Source organism: Vigna radiata, chromosome 2 (assembly GCF_000741045.1).
Source record: "Vigna radiata var. radiata cultivar VC1973A chromosome 2, Vradiata_ver6, whole genome shotgun sequence".
Classification (NCBI taxonomy): Eukaryota; Viridiplantae; Streptophyta; class Magnoliopsida; order Fabales; family Fabaceae; genus Vigna; species Vigna radiata.
The window spans coordinates 21,056,358-21,077,799 of record NC_028352.1 but is presented as its reverse complement, the minus strand read 5'-3'; the positions used below and the strand labels follow the sequence as shown (position 1 = coordinate 21,077,799).

The window sequence follows — 21,442 nt, the reverse complement described above, 5'->3', positions numbered from 1 at the left end:
CCCTCTAGAACTTAAGGGTCTTACATTCTCCCTACCTTTAAAATTTTCATCCTCGAAAATTTCCCTCTTCAACCAAATAGATGAGGTTATGAAGCCTTCATCTCCTCCTCCAGCTCCTAGGTTATCTCTTGCGTTTTGTCCTTCCACAAAACCTTCAGTATACGGAAACTTTTCCCTCTCAACTGCTTAGTTTGCACATCTAACATCCGCACAGGTTTCACATCTAACGATAAGTCTCCCCTGACTTAAACATCATCCACCTCAAGCACATGATCAGGACTTGACATGTGCTTCCTCAACTGAGAAACATGAAACACATTATGCAAGTTCCCCAACTGAGGAGGTAGTATGATCTCATATGCTACCGGTCAATCCTCTTGATGATCCACTTGTGTCATCTGGGAAACTCACAAAAACACATGGTCTCCCACCTTAAACTCAAGAGGTTTCCTCTTCTTGTCCACATAAGACTTTTATCTACTCTACGTTGCACACATCCTATCTTGTATCAGCTTGACCTTCTCGGTCGTCTGTTGCAACAACTAAGGACCAATGAAACTGCTTCTCCGTGTAGAAACCAACAAAGAGGTGTCCTACACCCTATCCCATACAAAGCTTCATACGGTGCCATCCCTATGCTCGCTTGAAAACTGTTGTTGTACGTGAACTTCACTAAAGGCAACAGCCCAATCCATCCTTCCAAATGATCCAACACACTTAGTGGTATAATTTGTGTTTAATCTCCGCTTAGTTGATTAGAGTCGTAGTTGCTTAATCTATGGTTGCGCAGAATTAAATGTGTCCATTGCATTTGCTTAATTCGCTTTTATGAAAATTTTTTTAGTCTTCGCTTAGTTGGCTAATTCGTGTTGGATTAGGGGTGAGAGGAACAACTAATTAGTGTTAATCTGGGATTGTAAGCATTGTAGTTGAACTAGTGACCAATTTATTTTTAATCGTTGTTTAATCTACATGTTGTTAATTTGAATTCACAAATATGTTAAAAAAACCTCCCCACTATGTGTTTGATCCTTTGGTGGAACCAAAATTGGTCCTTGAGAGGCGACTTAGGAGTCACTTCCTAGTATACTGCATTTAATTTGCACATTCAATTTGAGTCGAGTGCGACCTCGACATCAAATTTGGCATCATTGTCGGGGACCAATGTTCTCTCTTAGGTTCTGTTTTGTTTCGTGTGTGTGTGTATTCTGTTCTGATTTTAATTTCTGCGTATGTGTCATGAATGGGTGTTGTGTTCTGTTTGGTGTGTTGTTTGTGTTTTGTTTGGTGTGTTTTAATTTCTACATTTATTGCTTGTGTGTTGAATGTTAAACAAGTCATAATCAGGAGAACTGGAGGTTTTTGGCATTAGTGCGTGAATAATGTCATTAATAGTGTTGTGAGTAGTACCTGATTTTCCTAATTAATTGGCATTTTTCGTTTTGGTAGTTAGAGGTGTTATTTTTCCTTGAAAATTTTTGTGTGCATTTTTTTCAGTTCATATTTTCATAGAAAAATCTCAGAGGCACCTATGGTAGTCCTAGTTTTGAGATACAAAAATATTTGAAACTTGGATTTGTGAAAACTTGAAACTACCATAACTTTTTGATCCTTTTATCAGAATTGATATTATCACATATGCTCTTGGGGTAGAAAAACGAGATCTATCAAACCCAAACTGTCCCACTATTTGGCTCCACTTGGATTTCCAAAAATAGGTTGTTTTATATTTTATTTTTATTTTTGAAGTTTTATTTCCATGTTTTTCCAAACTTTCTTTTAGTGGTTAAAATAGTTGCCCTTTGAATTTTTCTTTGAAATTTTGTGTGCTATCTTTTCATGATTATAGGGTGTTTCTCACAAAGTTTCAGCTCATTTGGGTACCGTTTGAGTATACTTCCATCTTTACCTCTATGCTCGCCTTATGTTGGAATTACATGATTTGTATTGATAGAGTGCATGATTAGGGGCAATCCGGGTCATTTACCACCCTTTTGATACTGAAATAGATAGAACCTTTCATAGATTAGTTAGCCATTCTCCTTCTGTGTCTACCAATTCCTATTTTCTGCAAATTGCTTCTGATTCTGAATTTGTTGATTCTTATACCGAGAACAATATATGACTCAACCTCTACCTCGTGAGAGGACTCTTAGGGAGATTGATGCTCTTGATTTCACTTATGAGAGCTTGTGCGTCTAGTATCTTGATGAGGATGTTTCATATGTTCTCAAAACTGGACTAATTCATTTGATGCCCAAGTTTCATGGTCTTGCAGGTGAATGCACACTTAAGCATCTGAAGGAATTCCATATTGTATGTTCCACAACGAAGCCTCCAGATGTCCTTGAAGATCACATTTTCTTGAAGGCATTCGCAGATTCATTAGAGGGCGTGGCCAAGGACTGATTGTATTACATTGATCCCAAGTCTATCACTAGTTGGGATGATCTTAAGAGATTGTTTTTGGAGAAGTTCTTTCTTGCATCTAGGATCACGACACAAGAAAAGACATTTAGGGAATTAGGCAGCTTGGTGGAGAAAGCTTGTATGAGTATTGGGAGATATTTAACAAATTATGTGCGAGTTTTCCACACCACCAACTTTCTGAGCAACTCCTTCTATAGTACTTTTATGAGGTTCTGAACAGCATGGAAAGGAGTATGATTGACGCTGCTAGTGGTGGAGCTCTTGGAGATATGTCCCCTACTGAGGCCAGACATTTGATTGAAAATATGGCCTCTAACTCCCAGCACTTTAGTGTAAGAAATGACGCCATTGTTATTAGAAGAGTTCATGATGTGGCTGTTAATTCTTCATCTACAGATAGGAAGTTGGAGAGCAAGCTTGATGCTCTTGTGAATTTGGTGACCCAGCTTGCTAGTAATCAAAAATCTACATCTAGTACCATGGATCATTGACAATGAATAAAAAGAATTCTAAGATATCTTTAAGGTACAATGAACTTATGTCTGCATATAAAACCCTCAAATGATCTTGACATAATGCAATATTCTGATAAAGATTGGGAAACTAGTACTAATGATAGAAAAGCAATGACAGGGCAATGTGTGTTTCTTGGAGAAACTCTTGTTGCTTGGTCTTCAAGAAAACAAAAGGTATTGTCATGATCGAGTAATAAATCATAATACAGAGCCTTGGCTGACCATGCAACTGAAGTAGGTTGGATTAGAAATCTGCTAACAAAATAAAACTACCAATGTTCAGAACACCAATTATGTGGTGCGATAACCTAAGTGCCAAGTCAATTGCTTCTAATCTAGTTATTCACACACAGTCGAAGCACATTGAGATAGATGTGCACTACATACATGATCAAGTCTTACAAAAGGAAGTAACGATGGCCTATGTTCCTACCACTGATCAAATTACAGATTATTTGATTAAACATTTCACTCATACAAGAATCAACTTGCTAAGAGACAAACTTGGCACGACCATGTCACTACTAGAGAGAGTTAGACAAATCAAATATTTTGTTCAATATTCTATCATTTATGACTATTGATTTTAGCTATTCACAATAAATTTTTATTTATTTATTATGTAATATTACAGTAATTACTGTATAATCATTCATCAACATCAGTTTATGATAGTATTTTTCTTTATTAACACAATTATAGGTTACTAGTTATTCTACGTTACATTTTGTATTTATTTTTTATACGTTACTTTTGTATTTAAACATAATCAATGTAAATTAGACAATTCAATACTTTTTTGTATCTCAAGTTCAAGTGACATTTAAAAGGTGTTGATGCTTCCTCTCAACAATAACATTATGCTTAGGAGTTTCAACACAAGAAATTTTGTGAATGATTCCTTTCTGGTAAAATAAATTTTTCATAGCAATGTCATTATAAGTATGAATGATTTTAAGAGTAGTATTGAACTGGTTTTCAACAAGATTAATAAATCTAATGCTATGTCTTCTAACAACAGATTTCTTAATTAAAGGAACCAACGAAGTATAACGTTAGAAATCATCAACAAAAATAAGAAAATATTTCAAATTATTCATAGAAACAATGACTCAAGGTCCCCAAGTATCCATATTTAGAAACACTAGGAGTAAAAAGATGTTTGTGTTATTTAGCCTGATGGAAAATCACACATATAAGAGTTGTCAACAGAAATATAAGGATAACTATTTTTCAAAATCTTTAATCTCTTATTTAAGGGATGTCCCATTCTAGAGTGTCAAATTGATATCCCTATGTATCGCGAAATATATAATTGATTAGACGATGCACCCAGTTTCATTTCATTAGGTCAATGTACTAGTAGATGACTCTATTGTTCATGCTTATTAAAGGACCTGTTAGATGTTATAACAAAGGTATGTGATACTAGTTTCCAAGATGTTATAAACTCTCAAATCAACTTGTCTTTTTTACAATAATTTTTTATTTTTCTCTTCTGATTAATAGATGTAATACTATAGGAGCCAAAAAAAAAAAAACAGCATACTATTTTTTCCAATACAAATGCTAGCTCATACAATAAAGACCACTTAAATAGTGTATAATCACGTATGTTATAGTTATTCTATGGTCAGATTTCTCTGAAATTTACCATTAGACATTAGTTTGATCCGGATTCACTCAATTTCTTCCTTTAAGTTAATGCTATATTATATATGTGACTAATGTGCACAACAACAAACTTTTTGGATTCGAATTTAATAACATTAGACCTAACCTTAAGCTTCAGCATGACAATATAAATGACATGAAATAAGAGAATCTCTCATAATTTCACCATAATTTAATGTTAAACAAATGAAAAGACAGCACTTTTTATTCAATAAGACCACAATTCAAATAAAAACAATCATTACATCACAATTGCAAACTCTGAATCATTCAAGGACGATATCAGTGACTTGAAATTTCATCTTCTGCAAACTATGCCATTCCCACTGTTGGCCACACCAGTGCAATCCAGCAAACTGTATTCAGTCACTGAGTTAATTTTCTCTGAAGCTTCTTTTGCACTATCAAACAAACAGACCCCACAATCTGCAGAAACAAGTGATGTGGTTCTGTACTTGTCTTCCCCTCCAACCACTGCCATTGGCACTCCCAACTTTGCTGGATTCTCAAAATCTGGCTGATAAGTCCTTCCAAGAACCCCTTCAACTTTTGAACTCAAACCATGGAATTTGAACTGCACTTCTAAGTGAGCAAAGCAATCATCCTCAGGAATTTCGTAGTTGTGGATTCTACTATCTTCCTTAGTGACAGGCACAACATTCACTAATATCTCAGCAACTTCTGGGAGAGTAATGGTAACACTGTTCTTGCTTGATGTTCTCTCTATTCTAACTTGATTTTGTGGGCACTGCCATGCGGAGAGGTAACCATCAGGGATGGCAAGTTCTTTGCCATTGTGAGAAAACTTCAAGTGGTCAACTTCATCGTTCCATGATGCTGCTGGGGTGGCCTCAATGGTGAACTTGTGCGAATCAAAGAGAACTCCCAATGCTTGGATCCAAGTGTAGTCCCTTGTTCTACTTGCTGGCCTTAGGCCAATGAAACGTGCATTGATTTGAAGGTTCACATCGGATACTAATGCGAATTGCTCGTTTCTCCTTCCATGGAAGTAGAAAACAATTCCATCTGCTCCAACAAAACGAGGGTCCTGACATGCAGATCCACGACCATTGCAATTTGGTTTGCGAGCTATTCTCATCAAACATATATACAACGAAAACCCTTTTAGCTTCCACGAAATAGTAAATCTTTGAAATTAATCATTTTTACAGGAGGTGAAAAATTGTAATTGTACCACTTTTTATCACGAAATCTCCAATACAAGTTGACTAATAAGTCCAACAGCATTAGTTGAATTATGGTATAATATAGTTTTAACCTTCAAATTTAATTAACTAAATATTAGAAGTGAGTTTTAGGCTTAACTCAACCCTACAAAATCGGTTTGTAAGGTGAGGTTTGCACCTCACTTATATATCATAATTTGGACTTCTAACACTAAATGAAAATATGAAACCAAATTACTAATTAATTCTTATATTATTTTAGAATAATAGTACCACGACGCACTTTTACATTCATTTGATGCAGTATATAAAGATAAAATCATCATAAAAATATATTTTTTCTTTTTTTGAAAAAAAATAAAAGTAAAAAGTAAGAAAGGATACTGTGAAATGAAATCAATGTAAAAAATTGTAGATATGTGAAAGAATCATTACTCATTATCTTATTATAATCGAATTCTAAGTGAATGATCTTACTTTTGCATTGAGTTTTGCAAACGGGGGAATCACAGTCAAGATAGCAGACTTTGGCCTTTGAATCGGATGGAAATTTATAAGGGCATTCATTCGGGCATGGCACTTTCTTTCCAAAGCATCGACTCTTGCGGGAGATGCAGGTCTGGCTGTCTTTTCCTACAATAATTTGCATTTCACAGAATGCAAACAAGAGAAAGAGATAGATCAAACTATTTCTACTTGAGATACTCATGGCTTTCCTCTTATACACAAGGAAATACCAATTTCATGTGAAGAATACTCCGTTTGGTCTATCAGTCACTATTTATAGAAAAACTCATCAGCAAGTGGTCATTTTTCTATAATGTTCTTGCTTTCTTAAAGTTTCATCAAACGAATAATGATTCACAGAATGTGTACAGCAAGAACTTCCTGAACTTTGGCTAGTTTCTATATTTTTTGTTATCTTGTTAATGCATTTATATTCACATGATTATGAATATGGCAAGCGATGGTTGACCAATGTGGCTTTCACTGAAGGCAAAGTGTAATAAGAGAGAGGGGTGGTTGATCCCCCGTTAAGTTTGGTCTAGCCATGAGAAATGGAGGGAATATTATCACATTGGAAAATTATTTCACTAATTAATGCTGTTGAACATGATAAGTTCTATATATGGGTGTGTTTCTTTTGCTTTTCATGTTTTGGGATCTACCTATGTAAAAAGAAAAAAATAATACTTTCAACACATTTTTACATTTTTTTCACAAGAATCAAATCTCCAATCACTTGTTTAAATACTATAACTATCATTCTTTATGAATATTATTAACAAATATTTTATTAGAACTAAAAAAATATTACATTTTTTTTGTTGGATAAAATTTTGGAAAGAGTAGCAATATCTTGACATGTCAATGACATGTTAATGTTGACATGTTAATGTTGTCATACAAATATTGACATGTCAATGTTGTCATATAAATATATTGACATGTCAATGTTATCATGCGAATATTGACATGTCAATGTATCAAATACACTCATTTGACATGTATATGATGTTATTAAATTTAAAACTATGTATTGTGATGGTCTAAAAATTCAATAAAGATTAACTTTACACCGTATTAAATGAATGTTAAAAACTAAAAGTGTGTCAAAAGTATTATTATTATTTTGGAAAGGTACAAAAATGAAGAGAGAATACCAAAATTTGCTATGACTTCCTTAGCTTTGAATTTCTCCACGTAACTATGTTACGTTAACCCTTATAAAAAAACACCTTTTATATTTTGAACTTGTGTTGCTCATATTATATAAGATTGATTGATAAAGGTATTACTCAACCATTTTCAGTTAAAAATTAGGAATGTTTTTGCTGCAGCAACTTAGCTGTTATTTTAAATTTTTTATAAGGATAATTTTATGAGTTTAAAAATAAATACTAATAATATTTGAATAAAATTAGATTAATCTGGACTTATTAACACGTTATATTAACATTATAATTAAAAAGTAGAAAATTTAAAAAGGGTATTAACATTTTAATATATTTTTTGATAATGTTTTAATTAAAATGTGTGTAGAAAAAGATGGGTTGAATAGAATTTTAAAAGCTCTTTGAAAATATTTGGTGGAAAATATCTATATGATATTTTATAGGGGCGTCTCAATAGTTTAGAAAATACTAAAAATATTTGTAAATGTTCATAAAACTTTCATATATGCATATACATTAACAATAGTAATGAACATCTATTTTATTTTACATTAGTTTATCTTAATTTAAGTTACATCAAATTCTTTTTATCAATCATAAAAAGTTTTATTAATTAATCGTTGAATAAGTATTTTTCTTCTTTTATTACTACTAATTTATTAAGGTCACTCATGTAATACTCTTCACAATACAACAAAAGTTGTTTGAAATGTTTATAATGAAATTCTCACAAGAAGAAGAATACAGAACATTGACACTCATTGTTCTAGTGAAGGATTACAAATAAAGGTTTCTCTCTAAAGACATTTAGAAAATGATCTTATGATCTCACTTTGTAGCCTTAGGCTTTTATGCATGGGATGATTTCTTTTTACAAATAGAGTTAAGGACCTTTGGAGATTGTATACTTTGTCTACTTCACTTATATTTCTTATTTAGTCTTCATAAACTTGAGAGTTTCTCATGTATTATATTCATTTTGGCGTTTTGTTTCATTTCTTTTAATATTTTTCTTCGCCTAGCATTTCTCTTGTATTTGTTTGATTCTTGTACACTTTTATATGAAGCCTACCTTAATTGTCTAGTTCTTAAATAATTTAACGGTATATCTTCTAAGTTTGTCTTTATCTTATGTTTATAGAGATTTGTACACTTTTTGCTTCACACTAAGAAGATGGATTAGATTAAACACAACATTATATTATTCTTATTATTAGAAAATGAACTTTAAATTCAACTCAACCTTACAAAAATTAGTTTAATGTTTATATCTTATAATAACAATAAACTAATTATTTTTACATGATCACCAAATTCTATATGGGAGACAATATCAAGAAAGAATCATATATTTTATTGTTTGCGAAATATGGATCATGTATTAAAATACTAATAGGTCGTGAACAAGATATACTTGAACTAATACAAAAGAATTGTCCTAAGTTATGGCATAATCATCTGGTATTTATGAAGAAAGATTGGTGGTGGAGGGAAAGTGACTCTATTAAAAACAAATTAAAATATGAAAAAATAGGGTTGAATTATTTACAAACAATAATTTTGACTTGGTAGACAATCTATCAAAAATATTCAATTATTGGTTCATAAATATCTCTTTCTTTTGTTAGTGCAATTTAATAATATGCAATGAACAAAGATAAGGGAAAGAAATTTACTTTGAGGATATTATATTAGTTTATGGTACTACGGACTATGTTTAGTTCTCAATCAACTGATTAATACTATGTAGACTATTCTTGCAAGTTACAAACTGAGTATTATTTGAAAATTGTCTACTTTTTACTAAAACCTAAGTATATTTGAATAAACATCCACTCTTAGTTAAAAGCCTAAAGTATAATTTACAATGCAACCACTCCTAGCTAAAATCTAAATAGTGTTTGGATCTTAGCCACTTCTAGCTAACCCATTGAGTATTATTTGGATTTCAACCACTTTTGACTAATACAAATTATTCTTTGAACACCATGATATTCAATGTTATTCTTGAAATAAAAAATTCTAAGTTTTCTATCAAATTTATAATATAGAGCACATACTAAGGTCAATTCCCATGTACATTATATTCAATCTTCAATATTATTCATGTAGAAGTTAAAGTTAGGAGTTCAAGGATTAAAAAACGTTGAACAAAAGTTAAAAACGTAAACAAATTACAAAAATGAAAATCCACAATGTCAATTCACATGTTCAAGAATAAAAAAAATTATCTTATCTTAGCTTTTTAAAGATTTATATCCAAGTTTGAACTATTAACTGACTCAATTAGTAAGGTGAGTAAGTTCTATGAATCAAATCAAAATATCTCTTAAAGAAAAAGGTATTTAATTACCAAATCAAGATTGACTCAATTCCTATGTAATTTGCAACACTTCAATTCTGAGATGTGATGGGTTATTAAAAATCGGTAAAATTCAAAATTTATCATAGTGCGAAAACGTACATAAAGAAAACTTTATTCAATTATATTATTTCGAGTAATAAAATAACGAAGGAAATACTTCAATTATAGTGTCTTAACTTGTAAAACAAAATAACTTTAAATTAATACCATAATTATTCCTCATCCTCTCTCGAGTGAATAATGCCTCTAGAATATCTGTAACATTCTCTGCTCGTGTATAACGCATTATATGATCATCATCGATAATTTCATTCACAAACACACAAACATAAACATGTATAAGAGTAAGCTACCAATAAAATAATCATAACAACAAGATACATACATAGTTATTATATCAACCATAATCAAACACACAAGATACATACCTTCTTATTATACCAACCATAATCAAACACAAGATAAGATACATACCTTCTGATTATATCAACCATAATCAAACACCTAATACATAGTAGTAATAATAACAAGATTCCTAACCCTCTAATGAAAATAATTCAATCATACTGAATTACTCGATCCCCGATTCTTGAACTTAGATCATTCATCCTTGATCTCTAACCCTTGATGTCATCACTAACATCTCACACACAGACCGTTGGTCTATCCACTCAATAGCACCCATGTTAACTACTTATTATAACCATTATAATAATATCACTATCAACCTAACATAACCTGGAGCATCTCAAGTACCATGATCATCATAATAAATACACCACCATCATGACTATCACAGTCATGAACAACACCATAAGCATCACCATATCATAATACCATAGTGGAAAGTTTCCATCTCACTCATGTACCCCACCTCATTGATTGTAGTTGCTCCCACAGCCCACTTGTAGCCTCCCCTACAAATTCATCTCCTTCCAATGCACATAAGGCAAAAGGAAGCAGTTATCCACAAATAGAACCAGGATTTACAAGGTACAACAAGTAGACTTATCCTCCACTCTCATGCTCATCAATCACATACTCAAGTACATCCCAACACTCACTCGTGCTCCACTTTCAACCACAAATTAAACTGACCCTAAACATAACCATTAGCCTCAATCCCTGATTATCATCATGTTTCAGCCAACTCAGGCTTGGTTCACGTTCATTCTTCATCAAATTCACCATTTTTCACCAAAATGCATTGTGATAATCAATTATCACTTAAGATAATTGATTATCTCAGTGAAATTTACCCAGAAACATCACGCAAGAAGGGATAATCGATTATCATCCCAGACAATCGATTATTCCTGAAATCACACTCAAAACAAACACGCAGATAATCGATTCAAGCATTCAAACATATATACATCAACCCTAGATCACATGGAAACATAGTTAACACATTATACATGCATTCAAGCATCACATACCCATGTAAACATACTCAAACACATATGGTACATCACTTGAATAATCCAGATCCAATCATTGACATGTTATACCCCCAATAATAGGGTGCAAAAGAGTCTTTGATAAAAACACCAAATAAGGTTTTCAATTAGCCAAACTAATTAAGCATAATGTTTATAAATGAGAACCAAGAAGATGAAAATTCTCCAAAACATAGTTGATGATGCGAGGTTGTTTTCTCCCAAACTAAGCATACGTCTGGAACCCACTTTTCAAAATTCAACTCGATCCAACTGTGAACGATTTCACAACGACGAAAATATAAGGACTTTATTGACGATATCCATTGTCCATGTTTTCTCGGTTTCTGACCTTGTAATTTTAAATATTTGTCCTGCCAAAAAAACCTTAGAATCATCTCCTCCCAATCAAAAGTAACCTTCCTAAATCTTCACAACCAAGAAACTCCTAAAATCATGTTTATGTCTCCCAACTCCAACACATGGCTCCATCGTAGTAGAGAATTCTCCTAGTTGAATATTTAACTTCTCACATTTCCCGTAGTAGACACCTTGTGCCCATCTCCTAGACACATCCCAATCAGTTTTCTTTTGTCCACTTTTAGCTCCAAAGCAGCCACTACATGAGGAGAGATGAAACTTTGATTGGCCCCACTATCAATCAACACTCACAGGGTTACTCCATTGAGACGACCCTCTATACACAAAGTTGTTGAAGGGCAATTTCGACCACCCCACAACACTTCAACCTCTGCGAATAGCCCCATAGAACCACACTCCAAGGCACGATCATCTTCCTCTTCTCGCATCTCACTTGCAATAACCTCCCCCGTTTCATTTATTGTTTCGCCATCATCTAACACCACCATTTGCAGTTATCACTCTTTGCATCAATGCAAAAGGTGGTATTTTTAACCGCATCTAAAACAAAGCCCATGAGGTTTCTTGTTCATCAATTTAGAGTAAGGCAAATGCTTTGTGCCACAATTCCGGTTAGCAGTCGGAAAATGATCACCGAAAACTCGACTACTTTATTATGTCATAGAGCATGACTCGTGAGGGCTCGAACTCCCTACCGATAAGGGTTTAAATTGTATGCCCTGTGTTGGGCCTAATCCAACTCCCAACCCCATACTCCTCCACGTTGCAATCCCTCTCTTGCAATTCTGCTTCCACATCTCGAGCCAAGCACATGGCTTGGAGACGATTTAGAGGGTTGAAGGTGCGAACCCTTTGTCGAATCTTCGATCTCAATCCTCCAGTAATAGCCTAGATATTGCTCCTCTAGTAAGAGCAATACTTGAGACGAGATGTACTCAAACTCTACCAGATACTCATCTACGTTACTCGTCGACGACAAATCTTCCTTAAAAGGATTATCGCTAGTACAATCACCATAATGATCGATCAACTCCCTTTTTAACTTGGTCCATGACAACCCCACTTCTACTTCTTGTAGAAGATTGAACCAGTGAATGGTTGCACATTCCATACTCAATTTGGTTATTCGGACCTTCACCTCATCCGTGAAGCCTTACACTTCAAAATATGTCTTTGTGCTTGTAATCTATCCCATAGGGTCAATGTTATCAAATGATGGCAATTCCACCTTCTTTGCTACCATCCTATACTCCTCCCCTGAATCCATATTTGAAAATGAAGATTCTCGACGACCTCACACTTACTCTTTACGAAACTTAATAAACTTTTCCAACATTAATTAGTGAAATTCCCCTAACGTAACGTCTCTCGTACTGACACTTTCATCGCTAATAATCTCTCTTTCAATGTTTCAACTTGATCGGACATTTTGGGTGGCATGGACAACAATGCACTCTTCTCGGGATTGACAAGTCAGACCAGTGATAAAAACCAAAAAATAACTTAATATCCAAGTTTGTATTATTTAGAATATTATGCAATAAAATGTTAATAAGCTGATAGCTCTACAACAAGGCAACCTCAAAGCACTAAATTCCTCCAGAGAATTACTCTCCTCCTAACTGACTCACAACTTCCTATTTCAAAAAATAAATAAATAAATTGCATTTTCACCCAAGAAATTTTCCTTTTGAAGCAAAATGAATTATATCAAATACAGTAGGACACTACAGTGAAAGAAGAGAATTCCACGTCAATTGACGAAATCAACTACTCTCCCTCAAAGCTAAACACATGGCATGTGATGCGCCAATTGCAACTGATAAAACTTTGTGAGGTCCTAATCCGTCGTCGTCCATTAAGAAGTTGACTTCAATCGGGCATGGATTAATGGGTGGTAGCCCAGGAACTCCTAATTGAGAATCAGTAGCATTTCCCCACATGTACAACTTTCCATTCTCTGTTCAGAGCAAAAAATAGTAAGCTTAGTTCGTGTTACGATGAATTGAAATTTTGTTTAGCGAGAACTTATCATGACAAGGAAAATGAGAAATTTCAAAGTTCAATTTTTGCCAAACAACCTACAACTTTGACAATTGATTTGTAAATTGTTTGAGAGATCAGCTCTAAGCATTTTCATTATTTACATCACTACATAATTTAATCGCAATATCTCATTAGATGGACAATTTACAGCAAACGTCCATAATTTTCCGATCTCAATATACACAAGCAACCATACGAGAATATAAAAGGAAGTAAGAGAATTAAAATACAGAACACTGAGTTTAGGTGCATATTATCATTTGCGTCAAATAGACTTGTTAAGAATATATTTAATTGGATCATGGAATTCACAAATAAATTTAATCCGCAATATATAGTCAGATTACATCGGTTTATGAGCCAGCTCTATGTATGTCTATATATGCAGAGAGAGAAACAAGGGAGTGGGGATCAAGTTACTCTAAATCATCCTCCCCTACTATTTTCTTTCAATCTAACTGTCTGTCTGAAGAGTCATTCATTGAAGTTCTGAAAATGAAGGGTGAGCATGAGGAATAAGTATCTTAGTTACTTGATCCCTCCTCTCATATATATACATATAATTTGCCAAAATTAAGCATCACAAAGGTAATAAAATGGTTAATATTGTAGTATATTTTGAAAAGTATATTTTATTAGTGCCAAATTGTGCATATATGAGAAGGGTGAGAGGGAACTTCAATCTAGATTAAGCTTTTGAAAAAATATGACAATTGAAAATTATTGAATGATGTAATGATCTTTTTCCATATATCTATTTCATGGCTACCACCAGTGATTTTGTTATTGATTCATTGAACTTGGTTCATGAATCAAATGAGCTAAACAAGAGTTAAAAATTGAGTTTGTTAACTAAATGAGTTAGTCCTGGGTTAGAAATTGGATTCATATGTGAAGAATTCGAACCATTTGTATTGAATCGTGAGGATCACAAGCACAAATATTACTAAAGCCATGAAATAGATCTAGGGTTCAAACCCTATACTCTATATACCATGTGTTAGATATATTGTGTTTTATGTTAATTAGAAAACATAGACTTTTGCTATTGTTTGATATTAGTAGATATTGTTGATATTGTTTTTAACAATATTTTCTATTTACCATATTTATGCTTTGTTGCCATATATTCTTATATCATTCTTCGTTACAAATATATTACCTTATGTGTGTTTTACACACAAGGGTGATTAATCATATACCTAACTTTATTATATTCAATATGGTATCAGAACCATTACTAGAGTCTATCATAGTGAGATTAGTTGTTTGTTGGACATATTGTTCCACCTATTATCAGACCGCCCATTAACGTCTAGTCCCACACACGACATGTATATACCATGACATAAAGGGAGTATGTTGAAAGTTCCACATCGACTAGAAATAAGGCCAATTTAGAGTATATAAGTGAGTATAAATCTCACCTTACAAACTGATTTTTTGGAGTTGATTAAGACTTAAAATGCTTTTGATGGTTAAAAATGTTTTCCTCAATGGAGATTTATAAGAAGAAATATTTATGGAATAACCATCTGGATTTGTTGTTCAGAGGGAGTCTTTCAAATTTGTATGTCATCTTTTGTAAATCTTTATATGGCATGAAACAGTCTCCTAGGGCTTGGTTTGGCAAATTTAACGTGATTAAAGAATTTGGTATGACTCGAAATGAGGCAGATCATCCATTCTTTTACCGTCACTCAAGTGTTGGATGTATCTATTTGATAGTATATGTTGATGACATTGTTCTTACAAGAAATGTCCACCATGACATCTCCCAGATGAAACAACACCTTTGCCACAATTTTCAAACCAAAGATCTTGGCAAGCTCAGATGCTTCTTGGGTATTGAGGTAGCACAACACAACGATGGTATTCTTATATCTCAAAGGAAGTATGCATTGGATATTTTGGAAGAACTAGGTTGATGAATTCAAAACTTGTTGACACATCCATGGATCCTAATACCAAACTCCTACCAAATCAAGGAGATCCAATTTCAGATCCTGTGCAGTATAGAAGATTGGTTGGGAAATTAAATCAACTTATAGTTACTCGTCTTAACATTTCCATTGCAATCAATGTGGTGAATCAATTTTTTAATTCCCCATGTGAAGATCATTCGAGAAAAGATTGTATCTGGAGACATCAAGATTAAGTTTGTCATCGACTACCATATTGTCACCAGAACAATTCTACATCTAGAGAAAAGATTGTATTTAGAGAGATAATCAATCCCTTACGTTATTTTTCTCATATTTTCAACATTAAGTTGGTATCAAAGTGGGTCAATCCTGCTAGGCCAATTTTGGGGTTGTCCATTTCTATCCACCACTATCTTTGTTGTTTCCATCGTCAATCATTCACCATTGGTCACCGTCCACTGCCAACCTTCTTTAGCTAGCCACCGTCATTTGTCATCAACCACCATACTGTCACTAGAACAACTATATGTCTTCTCCATACACTCACCAAACCTCCTTGTCCTTGTTTCAACCCTATTTTTTCAGTTTCAACTTTGGTTGAGAGGCTCCTGTCTCAAGCTCTTCCTTCAGCATTGTTTGTTGTCTTTTATAGTTGCTACTAATTATGGAGTGTAGATTGTAGTTGTAAATATGATTGCTAGTGAATTCTTCATTCAATGTTTTCTTTTTCCTCAGTGTTGCTTTTGTAAGAAAAGTGACAACACTCAAAATAATTTGACAGAAGATAGAGAAGTTGTTTTATGCAGTTTCTAGTATCTTTTCTGATGGCTATTGGTAGATTAAGGTCAACTTGGAGACCGTTCGAACATAAGGATGAAAGAACAACCAGAAATTCCTATGATCCTTTCTTTAATGTCCATAAATACAAGTCATCCCATGTAGAAAAGACTAGTTTCCTGCACGTGATGAAATGTAAATGGAATATGCAGTATCTAGTACCTTTTTTGATGGTTGTTGGTAGATCAAGGTCAATTTGGAGACCGTTCGGACACAAGGACGGAAGAACAAACACAAATTCCTGTGATCCTTTCTTTGATGTCCATAAATAGAAGTCATCCCATGTAGAAAAGACTAGTTTCCTGCCTGTGATGAAATGTGAATGGAATATGCAATTTCTAGTACCTTTTCATATGGCTATTGGTAGATCAAGGTCAATTTGGAGACCGTTCAGACATAAGGACGAAAGAACAAACACAAATTCCTATGATCCTTTCTTTGATGTCCATAAATAGAAGTCATCCCATGTAGAAAAGACTAGTTTCCTACACGTGATGAAATGTGAATGGAATATGCAGTTTCTAGTACCTTTTCTGATGGCTATTGGTAGATCAGGGTCAATTCGGAGACCATTAGAACATATGGACAAAAGAACAAACACAAATTCCTAAGATCCTTTCTTTGATGTGCATAAATAGAAGTCATCCCATGTAGAAAAGACTAGTTTCCTACACGTGATAAATGTGAATGGTATACATTGCATGCAAAAGACTGAAGAAGCTTCTAACTGCAAAAATAGAAAATTGTGCACTAGACAACTACGAGAGATTAATGTTGTTTGTAAAATATTCATTGAGTGAAGTTATTCTATAAAAAAAAAAATAGGTGTTAGTGGCTTATATGTCTACTAAAGAGCTTTGAGAGAGGGAAATTTATATGTAAATCCTTCACCATGTGAAATTACTCTCTTTTACAAGGAGTGTTAAAATAATTTATTTCCTCTCTAAGAGTTTCCTTGTGACCTTAAACATCTTCTATATTTGCAAGTAGCATTGTGTACTTAAAAAGCGAAGAGTGGCTTGGTGCCCTCATGTTTTATCTCAAGAAGAGACAAGGATATGGTCTAACTTTGTATACTGGTTTGAATGTTAGGGGTTAATGGGTATAAATAGCAATGAAAATAAACTGCAGTAGCAGATTTTGAAAACTCGTTGTGAGGAGAGTGATGAGACTTTCCATTTCTAATTTATCAATAAAGAATAATTGTTCTCTTTTTCTCACTATTCACTCTCGGTCTCTACCTCTTAGTATTGTCATGAGAATTGCTTTAATTCTTTTTACCAGCAGGATCATCAGAAGGATATGTCAGATGAGGTCAGTATTACCCGTCAAAGCTGCTGATGAGGAACCCCCACATGTAATATATACAATATCCTCTTGAGATAAAGCCTCAACTACAGCTGGTATCTTCTGATTCTGGACAGATCCATGGCCCAACTGACCTTGTCCACCATGGCCCCATGAGAGCACTTTCCCGTCATCTAAGAAAAATTAAGAATATAGATATAATTATTTAATCCATGAGAATGGAAATGAACAAAATAAACTTGGTGACGTATCAGCATACCAGTTAATGCTAGGGAGTGATATCCACCACTTGCTATTTGAATAATTTTAACATTTTCAAGGCTGGGTATGGGCCTCGGCTTCCAACCACCAGTCTTATCACCTCTCCCAAGTTCATAGTTAGAATTAGCTGACAAAATCCCAACCTTATCAATTTTCCAAAACTAAAAGCAATGGATAAAGGAAGTTTGCCAGACGTCTGAAAATCCTGAGAAAAATCATATGAATGAGACAATTACCTCCCCAGTTCCATAATTGCCCATCCTCCGTCAATGCCATTGTGAAAAATCCCCCACAAGAAACAGCAGCAACAGGGTAAGGTAATTCTTTTAACCTGGAAGGGATACTAAGTCCTCCAGCATGATCTGGGCCCCGACCAGGACCAAGGCCCAATCGACCATCCCCTTCATCTCGACCCCAGATATAAAGCTCTCCTATGTCCAATACAAACCCAACATCAGTCTGAAAGGGTACATGCCATTTCATTTTATATGCAGTTCATGTTACTGGACATTCCTAAGAAAAAGCTCATATTGGTGCAAGAAAGTTTAACACTAGGAGGAATGGATGTATAGCCTTGAGATGATAAAAAGGATGAGTGCAATAAGAAAAGGCTGAACATCGAAATAGAAATCTCTATCTTCCAGCAACCAAGCATTGCCTTTTAAAAGTCTTAAAATCTTTCAATCAGATTTGACATTTATAATATAAGTGCACCTTTATTGAATCACTTCATAAGAAAACAAGTGTACAGGAAGCCTGTCATATTAGGAAAATTTTCTATGCTTTATATTTTTCAGTAGCCTGCTTTTGTATTCCAAAATAAACAGAAAGACATAATATAACAAAGAGCCGAATCCATCTAAAAAACAATATTGTGCAGAAATAAAAATGGGCCACAATGCACACTCTGTTACCTTGTACTTTTGTATTTCAGAAATAGCTGAATAATAGTTGTAAATAGCTAGAATTCTTCTTGAATATGAAGAGCTATATAGTGATTATGCTCTTGTACAATTTTCTGTTTTCCTTTTCCATTCTTATCCACATGATATAGCAGTATATATGATGTACATTTCTGTCATCAATCAACAAGGGAATTTTATTCCAATACCTTGTTTTTTTTTATTTTGCTCTTTCCCTTTTACAAGGGTAAGAAAACACTTGTTACAATTTGAAATAAGAAAATTGCAACTGATGTGATAAGCCAGATTTTAAATTCAGTAATTATTTTTCCTTACCATTCATCAATCCAAATTTGTTTCAACCATTGCAGAAATAAAGTTCCACCCATCATACAAACCTGATTCTGTGATTGCTGCAGTATGTGTTCCACTGGTGGCAATGTGTTTTATAGTTCCCTCCCAGGAGCCTTTTACCAACCTCGGAAATAACTCTCGGTGATATACTGAGTGTCCAAGTGCACCAAAACCACCATAACCCCTGAAAACTTTATTTTCATCCACAAAAATTAATTTTATGTAGAGGAAGGAAAGCATGACCTATAAAATTTAGGAACATTTTAACTCCTCAAATTACAAAAGTATTCCCAGCCTCAACAAAGTGTTAAGCTCGCATGGTAGAGTAAATTTATGTTGAAGTTAAGCCACGAATAATTTCTTGGGAGATATCTTGATCACAAAAAAACAGTAATCAGTCATGTTTGTTTCTAGTAGTTTCTGCTTTGATTGTCTATTATATGGTTGATTTTTCTCTCCTCTCAAATTGGCATCCCTTACCTCATTCCCTGAAAAGAAAGAAAGAAACTTCATGCACACAATGTAATAAGTCTTAGTTGATAACACCAACAACTACCTTTCAATCAGTTTAACCAATCAAATTTGGCTTCTCTGGAACATTAGACTTCCAACAAAATCTAGAGTTCACATTAATCATCAAGTGCCTGATATAAGAAAACAACCCTTCATCGAAGCAGAAATTCCACGAAATTAAGGGTGTTTCTGATATCTATTTCTAAAAATGCTTTTAGTTTAATTAATCAATTTACACTTCACATAGTTCATATAAACAAAGAACGTCTTATATGCCTGACTTTAGAAAACAACAAAGAGAATCCAAAGTGACCAACTAGAGGTTGAAAAAGTTGAAGGGATTCTGACCAGGTGAAGACCTCGCCGGCTGATGTAAGAGCAACGGAGTGCAAGCCCCCGAGGGCAACAGAGCGAAGGTTATCGAGGTGAGGGTTCAGGGTGGGCACGAACAACGAATGCTCGTGGCCGAAGCCCAATCTTCCACCATCACCTTTTCCCCAAATCCAGAGAGCCCCACCAGCGACGAGCGAAGAGTGGAAAAGTCCACACGAGATGCCCACTTCAGGGGTTCGACACTTCTCTGCGTGGGGGAGGCGGCCGGGGGTTTGGGCGAGAGAGAAGGAGGATTTGGGGACGGCTAGGTTGGCCACCGGAGAAGGATACAGGCGGGTCTCCTCCACGCCACCCCCGAGTTGGCCGGAGGCGCCTCTGCCCCACGAGAGGACCTGCAGGATGGCGGTGTTGTCGGCTATTGTGTCGGCGGTGTTGCCGGCTATTGTGTCGGCGGTGTAGAGGAGTGGGGGCTTCGGGGTGGTGGAAAAGTGGTGCAAGCCACTAGTAAGAGTGGCTATGTTGTGGTGGTGGCGGACGCGAATAATTGGCTTCATGTGTTTGGGTTAGGTTATGCTTTGTCTTTGTTGATACAGTTTGGTTTGCCTAGTACAATACTAATCCTAAGGTTGCCCAACAATGATGATGGCAGGTTTGATTTGGGTGCACATTCCTAAGGTTGCCTTTGTTCTTTGTTTGAAAGGGTAGAGGGAAGAGAGTTTACAACGAAATGAAAAAGGGAATCATATTAAACTTAAGAAAATAATATTTTAAGACCATTTTTTGACATCATCTTGACACTGCACACGTGTTAAAATGTGATTGGACGATTTCAAATTAAAAAAGTTGAGGCAGGAGTATATTTAGAAGAGAAAAACCAAAGTTTGTTTTTTTAATTTGAAATCGTCCAACCACATTTTGACACGTATGCAGTGTCGAAATGGTGTCAAAAAATGGTGTTAAAATATCATTTTCCTTAAATTTAGGAAAACGTTTCTTTGTTGACAACAATTTGACAACGACACGTGTCGCATTGTCATTGGTTGTTTTTATTAAATTTTATTTAAAGATTTATCTTGTCTTTAAAGGGTATTTTTGGAATAATCTTCAGAAACCTTTTGGCGCTTTTTAATTTCTGAAACCCTGACCCTACGAAACTCTCTCTCCCTCTCTTCGAAACTCTCTCTCTCCCTTTACCGAGAGATCCTTCAAAACTCTTTTTTCGCCATTGAAGTTCCTTTCTTCGAAACTCTCTCCACCATTGAAGTGGTTCTCCATTCACCGTTGTTCGTTCGTCGC

General features: G+C 34.6%; 2 protein-coding genes across 3 annotated transcripts; both read right to left on the bottom strand.

Annotated features, from left to right (window-relative positions):
* Positions 1–4,751: 4,751 nt before the first annotated feature.
* LOC106755858 lies at positions 4,752–6,572 on the bottom strand. Its single transcript, XM_014638078.2, has 2 exons — positions 6,284–6,572; positions 4,752–5,708 (listed from the first exon to the last, which is right to left on the bottom strand). The coding sequence occupies exons 1-2, from the start codon at positions 6,513–6,515 to the stop codon at positions 4,918–4,920; spliced, it is 1,023 nt and encodes a 340-aa protein (XP_014493564.1). The 5' UTR covers positions 6,516–6,572; the 3' UTR covers positions 4,752–4,917.
* Positions 6,573–13,170: 6,598 nt separating this feature from the next.
* On the bottom strand, positions 13,171–20,876 carry LOC106756651 (ultraviolet-B receptor UVR8). Of its 2 annotated transcripts, none has more exons than XM_014639151.2 (6): positions 20,162–20,874; positions 19,345–19,484; positions 18,281–18,475; positions 18,043–18,171; positions 17,801–17,956; positions 13,171–13,627 (listed from the first exon to the last, which is right to left on the bottom strand). In XM_014639151.2, the coding sequence occupies exons 1-6, from the start codon at positions 20,698–20,700 to the stop codon at positions 13,434–13,436; spliced, it is 1,353 nt and encodes a 450-aa protein (XP_014494637.1). In that variant the 5' UTR covers positions 20,701–20,874; the 3' UTR covers positions 13,171–13,433. The 2 variants fall into 2 exon arrangements, 1 of the variants encoding a protein (XP_014494637.1); XR_002667226.1 differs by having other exon boundaries at positions 13,518–13,627; positions 17,717–17,956; positions 20,162–20,876.
* Positions 20,877–21,442: the final 566 nt, after the last annotated feature.

Bases quoted from the DNA above. Each gene is read 5' to 3' on its own strand.
- LOC106755858 (XM_014638078.2), bottom strand. From the start codon at position 6,515: ATGAGTATCTCAAGTAGAAATAGTTTGATCTATCTCTTTCTCTTGTTT. The intron at 5,709-6,283 runs GTAAGATCATTC...TGATGAGAATAG, and splicing joins TTGCAAAACTCAATGCAAAA to CTCGCAAACCAAATTGCAAT.
- LOC106756651 (XM_014639151.2), bottom strand. From the start codon at position 20,700: ATGAAGCCAATTATTCGCGTCCGCCACCACCACAACATAGCCACTCTT. The intron at 19,485-20,161 runs GTCAGAATCCCT...TAAAGTTTTCAG, and splicing joins GCCGGCGAGGTCTTCACCTG to GGGTTATGGTGGTTTTGGTG. The intron at 13,628-17,800 runs GTAATACTGACC...TGCTCTGAACAG, and splicing joins CTCATCAGCAGCTTTGACGG to AGAATGGAAAGTTGTACATG.